The sequence below is a fragment of the Camellia sinensis genome, chromosome 12 (assembly GCF_055761805.1).
Source record: "Camellia sinensis isolate YWXY chromosome 12, ASM5576180v1, whole genome shotgun sequence".
Classification (NCBI taxonomy): domain Eukaryota; kingdom Viridiplantae; phylum Streptophyta; class Magnoliopsida; order Ericales; family Theaceae; genus Camellia; species Camellia sinensis.
Window position 1 is genome coordinate 100,244,625 of NC_138972.1, and position 12,183 is coordinate 100,256,807.

At 34.6% G+C, this 12,183-nt stretch overlaps 1 protein-coding gene across 2 annotated transcripts; it reads right to left on the minus strand.

Annotated features, from left to right (window-relative positions):
* Positions 1–8,176: 8,176 nt before the first annotated feature.
* LOC114260216 (hyoscyamine 6-dioxygenase) lies at positions 8,177–10,265 on the minus strand. 2 transcript variants are annotated; one of them, XM_082899409.1, is made up of 5 exons: positions 9,982–10,265; positions 9,635–9,862; positions 9,271–9,530; positions 8,852–9,167; positions 8,177–8,727 (listed from the first exon to the last, which is right to left on the minus strand). In XM_082899409.1, the coding sequence occupies exons 2-5, from the start codon at positions 9,842–9,844 to the stop codon at positions 8,557–8,559; spliced, it is 957 nt and encodes a 318-aa protein (XP_082755535.1). In that variant the 5' UTR covers positions 9,845–9,862; positions 9,982–10,265; the 3' UTR covers positions 8,177–8,556. The 2 variants fall into 2 exon arrangements, with proteins under 2 accessions (XP_082755535.1, XP_028056077.2); XM_028200276.2 differs by having other exon boundaries at positions 9,635–10,265.
* Between the last annotated feature and the right edge of the window lie 1,918 nt (positions 10,266–12,183).

The window sequence follows — 12,183 nt, forward strand, 5'->3', positions numbered from 1 at the left end:
CAAACTGTGTCTGCGAATACACTATGTGTAGTCTATTGTCTTGACTTACACAAACAGATAAACAGTTCAAGGCATCACGTCCACTGGTTAGCTAGTAAGTCTGATAAGCTTTCACTAGAGGAGATTCAAAGCCAAAAGCTACCTATCTCGATGTGGTGTTCTTCTTAATATACTTTTTCTTTGTCGGCATTTTGTTGCATGTCCATATTCGTGAATTCCATTCATGTGGGAGATTGTTAGAAAATAGCTTTGAAAGCTTTGGAAAAACCTTATTTTTTGCTAACTTTGAGCATTAATTAAGGTGGGACCTAAGCGTTATTTTTAACGTTTTTTTCATTGAGTTCATGTTTAATGTCGTTTAGTGAATAAAACCGTGTATTTGGTTGCTCAAAACCATTTCCGGATGAATGAGAATTCAACGCGCGTTTTAGGGTTCGTGGCAATGGCTTTAGGTGGGTTTCCTACATATTTGTGAAATGTGCTTATCCCACATTGGAAATACTTGAGATTTTGAATGGGTTTGTATACTCTAACTTGGGATACTTGGGACAAGCCCCAAGGGGTACCCAAGTTTGTGGAATGGTGAGGTTATGGGTAAAGTGGGCTAGACCCATCGAACCCAAAACAAAAACCACATGCGCGCCCCCGCCTCCATCCGTCCAGTCGATCGAGCGGGTAGGCTGGGCCTGGGCTTGGGAGCGGGTGCGTGGTGTGAGGTTGGGTTGGGCTTGTCCGACCTAATACTTATCTTTTTGGGCCAAAAACTTTTGTAATTTATTTATTTATATTTAATTTTGATTTCAAAATTCAAAATAAATTGGTCCAGAATTTTTCCTTTACCCAAACAAATCCCTAACGAGTTCAGACCTACCTGAACAGGTTCAAAGGGTTCAAAATAGGTTCATACCTGTTGAATTTAAATCTGCATCTGTTGAAACAGATTTGTACCTGTTCAATCTGTCCGAGCAGATTTTTATTTGTTCGGAAAAGTTACCATTCTCCCTATATAAAGCCTACATTCCAGTAATTCTTGGATCAAATTTTCATCCTTCTTTTTCTGTTCGTCTCTGTGTTTCTGTATCTGTTCTGCATTTAATTTTTTAGGAAGAAAGAGAAAGAGTTACAACATTGTTTAGATCGCCAGACTTGATTTTATAGTGTTGTAAAATCAATTGTTAGTCGTTGCATCCTGGGAAGTAGACGTTGATAAATCTTAAAGCACCAAAGCGAGGGCGAAATCTATTTTAAGTAACATTTAGTTCATAGATGTAGATAAAAATTTAAAAAGAAAAAGAAAAAAAATACATGAAATTATTTACTGGTTAAAATTGATATATAATTACAAATAAATATCTCAGGAATTTTTAGATTTTTCAGAATTGTACAAGACTATGACAGCTCAAAAAACAAAAAACAAATAAAAAAAAGAGTGAAGAAGAAGAATCCTGTGCCACTTATTCAAAGTGCTAGATCCATCCATGTAAGCAATTAAAAATAAGGGTATTGTTAACAGGTGGGAAATAAAATGTAACTTATAAATTAGTGTAGAGGTAAGAATCTCTTTAAGGATAGTAATTGTCATTGTAAGTAATTAGCATTGGCTTGGCATCTTTAGATTTGTATCCTTTTCCTAGTAGTGATGAAAAATTGATCCAAGAATATAAGAAGAAATTTTCGTACTAATCTGCAATCAAACAATATCAAAAGAATTGACATTTCCAAAAATAGGATCAACCCAGTTCAAGAAGCAAAAATCCTATAGCTAAAGCCTGATGAAATGAAATTATCAAAGTTGTTTGCATAAGAAATTTTTTTGCATGTGATGTGTTCCTTTTTAGTGATAATGAAATTTCTTGGACAAACATAAGTTTCAAAAAAAAAAAACAAAAAACAAAAAATAGAGAAAAAAAATAGTACTTTTAGTGCTCTAATTTCTTTTATATTGTTCATCTAAATCACTTAAATTTCTCAGCTAAAAGGTTACCAAATGCAATCTTTGGTTTCATCTGTTACTTCATCTATTTCCTTCCCATTTTCATGCTTCTCTTTCTTAATCTATTTTCTTCCCATTTCCATGCTTCTCTTTCTTGATGGACTCCACCGACTATGGCTTGCTTGCTTTCTCGCCCCTCTACTATCGTATACAGTTGTATGTATGTGTTGGCTAATATTGTGGATTACTTACTAATGAATCTATATGAGTAGCTTTTTTTTGAAAATTGCCTCGACGAATAGTTTGGTCATTACTGATCTATCTCTCTACAAAGAGATGAGGTCATTTAAAAATGTAATTAAAAATCTCAAAAACTAAATTTGCTGGTCTGTAACTATTCATTGAATTTGATTTGCACAAATATTGTATCTAATTGTATATGATTATATAAGTTGAAGAAATTATCAACTGATTCTTTTGTTTTGTTTGTAGTGCTATATAATTTCATTTGGAATATTTAACCTTTTGTACTGATAAATGATGGTAGGGTATATAGTGTTTGATCCTAAGACAATTTTTACACATGGATCATCCTTGTTGAACGCAAGTGTTGGAAGACTTTCGGAGCATATCTTGTCGGTGGTGAAGACCAGTTGAAACTTGGTAGACTCCAATTCTTAAACAACATAGGTAATTCGTGACCCAAATTTTGGTTCCATGGGGTGTTCTATTTGGAATTAAAAGAGGAAAAAGAAAAAATGGGAAATTCTACTTTCTTGAATATCTGAAATAAGATATTCTTGTCACTTTAATGTTTACAAATTTTATTCTAAGTCTTTATTAGTTGACAGACTACTGATTTTAAGTGTGACATATTTTTACTCTGTTAATGTATTCGTATAATATCTTCATGCTTTAACATATTGTTCTAACCAACCATGCAACCCCTACAAGCGTACTGCGCGGGGTCCAACTAGTAATAATTAAAAGGGAACATGACTTTGTACACAGCCTTAGGGATGACATTGGGAGTTAATGGGGTGGATATTAATTTTCCATCCTCATTTCCCTATAATTATTTCTCCCCATTCCCCATTCCGCATGGGTACTGCCCTCTCATCTCCTAATAGGTTTGGATTTTCCCCAACCCAATTTGACCCCCCCCCCCTTTTTTTTTTTTTTTGAGATTCACAACCAAAGCTAAATATACATTCAATTTTATTTTATTTTATTTGGCTCAACAACAAAATCAAATACATATTAATTATTATTCTTATCAAATTTTATGTATATTTAGAATTTTTTAAATTTATTTAGAAAAATTCTATTCCTACAAAAAAATTCCATCTTCTTTTTTAATTTTTTTTTTTAATTTTATATACCTCATTCTCCTCTCTATTAATTGATTTTCGATAATCTGAAGATGAGTTATTACTCTCGTTTCCTTCTTTTTCTTCTTTTAAAAAAAAAAATTATTTGCATTTATGGAATGAATTTTCTTGTTTCAATATCTTCTGCAATTGTTTTATTAGATTTCTCTCTGATTTGATGGTAACCTTAGATTGAATTTCCCAATTTTATCTTAACTAGTGATCACCTTAATTGAAATTTTGTACATTTTTGTTTTCAATTTCCATGTTTTGGTTATGATTAATTGTGCATTTTTTTATCAATAGTCACAATCTTGTCGCCGCTAGATTGTCGCCATTGCAAATTGTCGTTTCTGTAGTGAGAAGATAAGAGAGAGTGAGAATTAGAACTCTAATTGTAAACAAAGTAGTGAAAATAGGAATGGCAATGGATAACCTACTGTAATAACCCCGACCTCTGATTAATGTTGATTCACACTTAATTATGCCTAACAGTAGATTAGAAGCAATTTAGAATTAATTTGCATGTGTGTTGTTTGATTTTTGTGTTCTATCTGTTCGGTGTAGAACGATCTGTTCATGTTTTGACTTTGAACTGCGAATTGAAAACTTTATCGGCGCCCGATTCCGAAATTGATTAGTATTATGTGTTAATTAGAATTTATGTGATTTTATAGTAGATTTAATTTAAATTTGATTTGGTATGATTAAATAAAGTTAAATTACATCAACTTGAATTAATTGCATCTTTGCCACTAGTGGGCACTTTGGGCCATTAATAGATTTTATATCTTTTTGCATCATTCCTTCGTTCTTTCTTAGACCAATTCGAGAGAGAGAGGGAGAGTAGGAGAATTTGAGTTCAACAAGAGTTTTAGCTTGGAGACTTAGATGAAACTAAAGAAGAATTGCACATTTGAGCTCTTACACTTAGAATTCAAGACCTAAGGTAAAGATTTCACCCCCTTGAACTTGAATTTGAATTGTTTCTTTCATGGTTAATTAGTGTCTAAAGCTAGAATTGGGTTAAATGTTGAATGGAGGATTAATTCATGCATGCATGCATGTTTCATAGCATTTTGAAGGATGAATTCAAGAATTTCCTCATGCATGTGTTGATTTCATTCTAATTTTGGAAACACAAGGAGTTTCATGTTGTTTGATAACATTTGATCATGTTTTGAAGAGCCTTAGCTAAAAAATGCACATGCATGTCATGTTTTGGATCATCTATAGAGTTTAAGTTGATTTTGCACAAATTGGGTTGCTCTTGGGCCATAATTTCTTGAAATGATTTTTAATACATGTTGTTTTATGAGTTACTATGTGTTTCCTCAAATATTGGCCCAGAAAATGATTTTTGAAGGCTTAAAGGTTGAGTTCCACGCTTGGAGGTCAATCTGGATTTTTCCAGAAATTTGACCCACGCTCGAGCGTGAATCTTGAGTACATGCACTTTCACTCGAGCGTCGATAATTACGCTCGAGCGTGAAATGCGTATACCCAGAAGTTTGTGTGTTTTGCAGTCCGCTCGAGCGGAGGAGACCACGCTCGAGCGAGACTTTGAGTCTCACGCTCGAGCGGGGATCGAGCGCCCGTCGAGCATGAAAATCATGCATCCAGTACTTTTGTCGATTTTACAGTCCACTCGAGCTAGTAAGTTCACGCTCGAGCGGAGTTTCAATATCTGCATGTCCGCTCGAGCGGGGTAATCCACGCTCGAGCGTGGACCTTATCTTTAGCAAAATTTAGAAAATGGTTTTCAAGGCATGTTTGCATCCTCATTTCATCCTAGGCATTCCTAGGCCATGCTTAAGACCCTTTAATGAGGATTAAAGGTTAGAAACACACTAAGAGCCAACGACGTAAGTTTTGTACAATTAGAACGTGTGTTTCAAGTGTGTATCTGTTATGTGTTATGTAGGTCACGTGCCACATGTCGTGTGATCAATCTGCTCCGTTTGTTTATTTCAAGGCCAACTGTGAGTAATAATTTAGTAAAGTTATGTTCAAACTGTATCTACTTTCTGTGTGATAAAACAAGATCTGTTTTCCGAAATGATATGTTCTGTACAATGAATGATTGTTCAATTTCTGATATGTATTCGTAACATCCTTAGCATCATGTGATATCTAATACCTGTTACCCGGTATCGAAGGTTCCTTTGTGGAACTTATTTCTGTCTGCACTTTGTTACCCGTACCGGAGGCCCTGTCACGGGGGCTCAGCTTCTGTTCTATTGCCTGGATCTGGAGGTTCCTTTATGGAACTGGTTATTCGTAACCTCACGTGTATACGTTCTGCTCTGTTCTGTTCTGTTAATACTAATGGATATATCACGTAAACTTAATCATGACTTATGATTTCTGTCTGTATATGATCTTGACAAAGGATGAATTTGATACAAATCTGAATTATGATTTTTGAATCTGTACGAACTCATTCATTGAAACCCCTTTACTTTGTTATTATTCACTGGGCTTTCGCTCACAGTTTATATTATGTATGTAGGTGAGCCGGCACATGACCAGGGCCAGAGTTAACGGCCTTCCGTTCTGTTTTTGTCAGCCAACTGTTGCACCTCCCGAGGAGGTTCCGAACAAAGCCTAATGCTATGGCTATTTGTGTATTCATGCTAGTCTTTGTGTATGCTCTGTAAAGTCAGGTCTTGGGAAGTACATTTTGTAAATATTGTGTATCTGGACTGGCATGCCTATGTGTATATAAATAAGTTTTTGAAATGTCTCTGTCCCATGTACGTTATCACAGCTCATTAGACCTTGTCTATTTTGTATTATTGCTTCCGCAGCCCCTTATTATTTGCTAATCTGTTCAGAGGCCTTTGGTAATCCACGGATTACTAGCCGGTTACGGTGCTAAACCTACAGGGGTGGATTTGGGTCATGACACCTACCCTGTGGGTATCTATAGAGACCCAACCCAAATACATGGGTTTTTCCTTTTTTTCTTGTCCGTTGGGTAGGGTAAGTGATATTCTTTAAATCTCCACCGGGGATGGATACCCACTAATTTCCCCATATATATTTTTTTTTTAGGTATATCGAAAAATAATTTCTCCATATGTTTTCACTACTCTATTTACAATTAGAGTTCTAATTCTCACTCTCTCTCATCCTCTCACTACAGCAACGGCAATTTGCGATGGCAACAATTTAGCGGCGACAAAATTGTGATTATCGATCAAAATGCGCAATTAATGATAACCAAAACATAGAAATTGAAGACAAAAATGTACAAGACTTCAATTAAGGTGTTCACTAGTTAAGATGAAAATTGGGAAATTCAATCTAAGGTTACCATCAAATCAGAGAGAAATCCAATACAACAATTCCAAGAGATATTGAAACAAGAAAATTCATTTTATAAATGCAAATAAAAATTTTAAAAAAAAGAAGAAGATGGAAACGAGAGTAACGACTCACCTTTAGATTATCGAAGATCAATTAATAGAGAGGAGAAGGAGATACATAAAATTAAAAAAAAAATTAAAAAAGAAGATGGCATTTTTTTGTAGGAATAGAATTTTTCTAAATAAATTTGAAAAATTCTAAATATACATAAAATTTGACAAGGATAATGTGATAATGTTAATTAATGTGTATTTGATTTTGTTTTTGAGCCAAATAAAATTGAATGTATATTTAGCTTTGGTTGTGAATCTTTAAAAAAAGAAAAGAAAAAAAGGTCAAGTTAGATTGGGGAAAATCTAAACCCATTAGGAGATGTGGGGAATGGGGAATGGGGGAAAAATAATTATAAGAGAATGGGGACGGGAATTAATATCCACTCCATTAATCTCCATTGCCATCCCTGGTGAAAACATATGAAGAAATTATTTTTCGTTGTACCTAAAAAAAAAAAATATGGAAAAATTAGTGGGTATCCATGCCCGCCCCATCCTCTATGGAGATTTAAAAAACATTACTTACCCTACCCGACGAATAAGAAAAAAGGAGAAAACCCATGTATTTGGGTTGGGTGTCCATAGATACTCATAGGGTAGGTTATCCATTGTCATCCCTAGACAACCTTCTAGAATGTTATCACCCATTCCAAGCAATGATTGTTTAAAAATGATCTGTGATGGTTACAGGCATGCGAAATGGCTAGGTAGGTTCCAACTATACATTTGAAAATACCAAAAATATCTTATACTAAAATTTTCTTAATAATTAGAAATCCTTAATGACAACTTCCAGAAGAAAAGAAAAAAAAAAAAAAGATGCATATAACTATAGTTTTTTTATGCTTGTATGATTCACCAATGTTTGTGATATGCAAAAAGGAAATCAAATTCATGTTTGTTGACTGATAAGAGCAGGACCAGCAACAAAAAGAGGGAAATTTGAGCATCCAAAATTTGAAGGATCAAAACATAGAAAGAAATGAAATTTGTTTGGTTTTTGGGGCCAATGAGAGTTTGTCTAGTGAAACTGATAATACAGTAACCACCAAGACCAATACCAACTCCAAGAGGCACAACAAACATGATATGTTGTGCCACATTGTCTCCAATGGATACAGCAATGCCCAAAACAAATTTACTATGCCATTCAAAATACGGACTAAACATTGCTTAGATTATTGTAGCTTGTTATAAGCTGGTATAATTAGGAAATGGCAGCTTGTTTGGAGACCACTGGAGATGATTACTAGTACAGATTTATGTGAAACTTCTTCACTTAAGCTGTTTCTATTTGGTTTAGTTTGGTTGATTTTAACTAAATTTTGGCTTTCTCATGAAAGAATCACATCGGCTTTAATAACTTTGCATCTGTTATAACAAGATTTTGAATTGGGAAAGCGTGTTAGAGTAAACCAAAACTTTGGAACTTCCTCACAATAGCAACATTTGATAGGTAGTAACAGAAGTGTGCTTGGAAATTGCATTCAACTAATGTCGGTTTACATATAATAGAAAGTAATTAAAGGGGCATGTATCCACTCATTTTGTAAAGAAAGAGGGCTACTTCACGAGCCGCTATTAATAATCGAAAAGGTTCACAGCGAGTTATGAAAAACTATAACGGGCATTAGTTTGGGTTGAGCTGCAGAATGAATTGCATTTTATTCTGAGAATGTAACCAAGCAGTTTAATCAATTACGTGAAACTACGTTATGACTTCTCTAATTGGATTTGCATTTTCCTTCCACAGACCATAACTTAAGCTTGGAGCCTGTATGACTTCAATGTCGTATCTTTAGGGTCTTTAATCTTGGGCGTGCAAGTGTTAATGAACTCCTTTGAACAGTTGGGGATTGCTTGATTTAACAAGTGCTTTTGCAGGTTCGATGACGCATTCTCTAGATGGAGCAATAAAAGTGACTATGGATGTCCTAGCAATGCTTGAATTTGTCACTGCTCGATGTTTAGCACTTTTTAGCATCCCATTGCTGATCAACTACATACAAGCCCAACGGAGTTTGCATTTAGTTACAGATTTTTAGTCAGACAGAGTCATAGAATTGAAAGGGCCAATAATATGTGAACTGTCTAGATTTATGCACAATGGGGTGGAGATATACCTCTAATTGGTTAGCTATGTTGATAACAAATGCATGAGGGAGAGGTTCAACACCAACCCACTGCTCGTCCTTGTACATTTGAAGCCCATACTCCTCCTGCTGAAGTATGGTTAAGAGATTTGGGTCAAAGTGTCCACTGACTCCCAAGACCAAACTCGGGTTTGGACATGGCGGGTAATGATTAACTACCAGTGCTTGGGTTTTACTCAGTTCATCTGCAAAATACCCCTCTTCAATTCCCAATCCTTCACAAATCAGATCTAAAATCCTCAAGCTTAACTTCCTCACTTCCAATGAATATGTCCCAACAACCTCCCTGAAAAGACAATTAACAAAAAAGTATACAACTCAACTCAACACAAGTACACAACAGTAAGACTAGATTAATATAAATGGACAAATGGGGTTGTGGAGTTTACCGGTATCTAGCAGGCTTTTCAGGCCACGATTGGATGTGATCCTCTAAAGGGTGACAACTATGTTTCAATGAATCCTTCCAGTAGGTAACATTACCCTTCTTATTCAAATTAGAATTAGAACTGGCTGCGAAGAGCATGAAGCTCTTACTTGTGTCGTCAGAAAAATAACTGGCCTTGTCTTCTTCAGGCATGTCAATGAACTCCTTGAACAGACTCATTGTATCATCCATTAGTTCCTCTGATACTCCATGGTTGATCACCTGTTTTATATAATCATAATTGATTGCATCATTTGGCTAAACAAATATAACATACGTTTGTATATATATGAAGAGCAAAAAAGCAAGGATTAATAAAAATGAACCTGAAACATGCCAAGATCTTGGCTAGCTTTTATAATTTGGTGAAGTAAATCAGCTCTGTCATGATGACCCCCTGATTGTTGTAGATCAATGACTGGAATGCCCTTGCATAGAGGAGCTGGAAGGTCTCCTGGCCTTTCTTCCGGTGGGAAAACAAATTTTTGTGGCACGGTGTTAACATCCTTAGACCAGCTTGAAAGAAGAGTCGACATATTATCTTCTCACGAGTTCTGGAGGGGAGGAGCCAATGATAAACTTGGATTTATATAATGGATAAATTACACTGACCTTCCCTCAGCTATATGATAGTTGCAGAAGCCTCCCTTTAAGTTTCTAAAATTACATTTACCTTCCTTGAGTAGCTTTGGTGTTGACCTTCCAAAAATATTTCGTCACATGAAACTCAACCTCGAAATTAGGCCTTTTTTTTCGTTTTCGAAGCTGCATAACGATGAGGCTGGGCAAGCTGCTTGTGTACCTAATGATCTTTCATTTAGTTCAAAGTTTTTTTCCAAATAGTTTGAGTTGAATTCCATTAGTTCCTATAGTAGTTGTTGAAGTTGATTGGGACAAATGCCAAAGGCTAGTTCCAGTTCCTTTGTCGTTGGGGCTTACAATTCACCTTGTGAGTCATTCCTTCGGTCAAGCGTTCGACGTGGATCAATAATTCTAGATTACCATTTTTTCTCCTTGTTTGCCTAGAGATATTTCTAATTAAATAATAAAATATATTGTGAGATAATACTTTTTCCTTTCTAACATTAATCAAAACTCCAAGTCTCACCTCCTGGAACTAACGAATTTGTTCTTTCTCTAATCACTTCCCCCAAGGTTTGAAATGCAGTTGCGATTGCGAGATGTAAAGATTATAGCGTAATAGTTGCGGTAATTAGAATCGTGATTTGAGCGTAGATTTTTGTAATTGCCGTCAAGAGGGGAAAGTTAGTGTAATTTATATCCTTATATAATTGATTGCTATCTTTGGATACTTTGTCTACGGCAATAATGTATCCAAAGATTTCAAAATTGTTGGCAGAGTAATGATTGAAGTTTTAAAATTAGAGATTTAAATTGAAGTCTAGTGATGCGGTATTAAAAAAAAAAAATCACAAATAAATAAGTGTAAACAATACATCATATCATCATATGGTGAGTTATACGATTAGAGTTTTAAAGGAAAATTTTGTACATCGCTGTTGGGGGCTTTATATATTATATTTAATTTATGAAAACCTAATTTAATTTGGATATAATTAGAGTTTAATTACAAAACTCAATATTTAATAATATATATATATCTAATATATATATTATTTTTGTTCTACACACAAAAAGAGGACCGTGCGGCTGCCCTATAATTTGGTATCCTTTTCTGAAGGTGAGCACCCAACGTTTATGAGCATTGTGGCAAGCACGGCTATGAGGTTTTGATTCGGTGGTGGTATGTTTTCAGTTGATATTTGGTGACACTGATTTAGATTATTATTTTGGGTCTTCTTCAACTCTCATTCTGAAAATTTTGGTTATCTATTTGGTGAGATCTTTTCTCTTGTTTATTTGTGATTATTTAGAATTCACCTAAGGGTGTTTTTTGTGAGACCATTCGTGTCTCGTTTGTAATCGTTTGGAACTTATTTGGTTGATAGTGAAATTGGATTTCGATCCCGTGGACGTACCTCACATTGAGAGAACCACGTAAAACTTCTTGTGTTGCCTTTGATTTAATTTTTCCGCATTAGTTTTTATTCCCATTGATTGATTTACTTGTGGGGAATCACATATTTTTCCTAACAGGATATAATGGCCTTGTTTGACCAAGATTATTTTTTATTTTTTAGATTAAAATTTATAAAGAGATAAAATAAATTAAAATAATTAATAAGATAAAATATTTTATTTAATTTATAATCATTTCACTATTTAATTATTAAAAAATTTAATTATTTTTTTAAATATAAATATTTTAATTTATTAAAATAATTAAAAATTAAAATAACTTATTAAAATAGTCAACCAAGGAGACCAATAATTCAATAAACAAGTTGGGTGAAAGCTATACAAAGGAGACCAATAATTCAATAAACAAGTTGGGTGAAAGCGATACGCAAACAAGAGCGTAGCATTAAGGCCAAGTTTGGGAAGACTAAATAAGTGCACTTTTTGTCTTTTTGGACTAAAAAATTGAGATTGAAAATATGGATGTTTGGGTTAACTTTTTGACTTTTTATGGAAAAATGTGTAATAAAAAATTGTAAAAATTGGTTTGTAGAGGAAAATTTGAATTGGGAGTTGTGCAGCCGTAATTGTTGACTTTTGGTGAATAGTGTTAACTTTTTAACTTTTTGAGTAACTTTTTGGCTTTTTGGCTTATTTGGGACTTCCCAAACTTAGCCTAAATGTAAGATGGATCAACTTGACCGTGTCCTTAAAACATATATGTGGCTCATAACCAGGGTGAGTGGCAACCTGGTAAGGGTTTGGGGTTTAAGTCCTTAGGTCTTGGGTTCAATTTTTCTCTGCGCCAATCTCTTGGGCGTAGTACAGTTGGTTA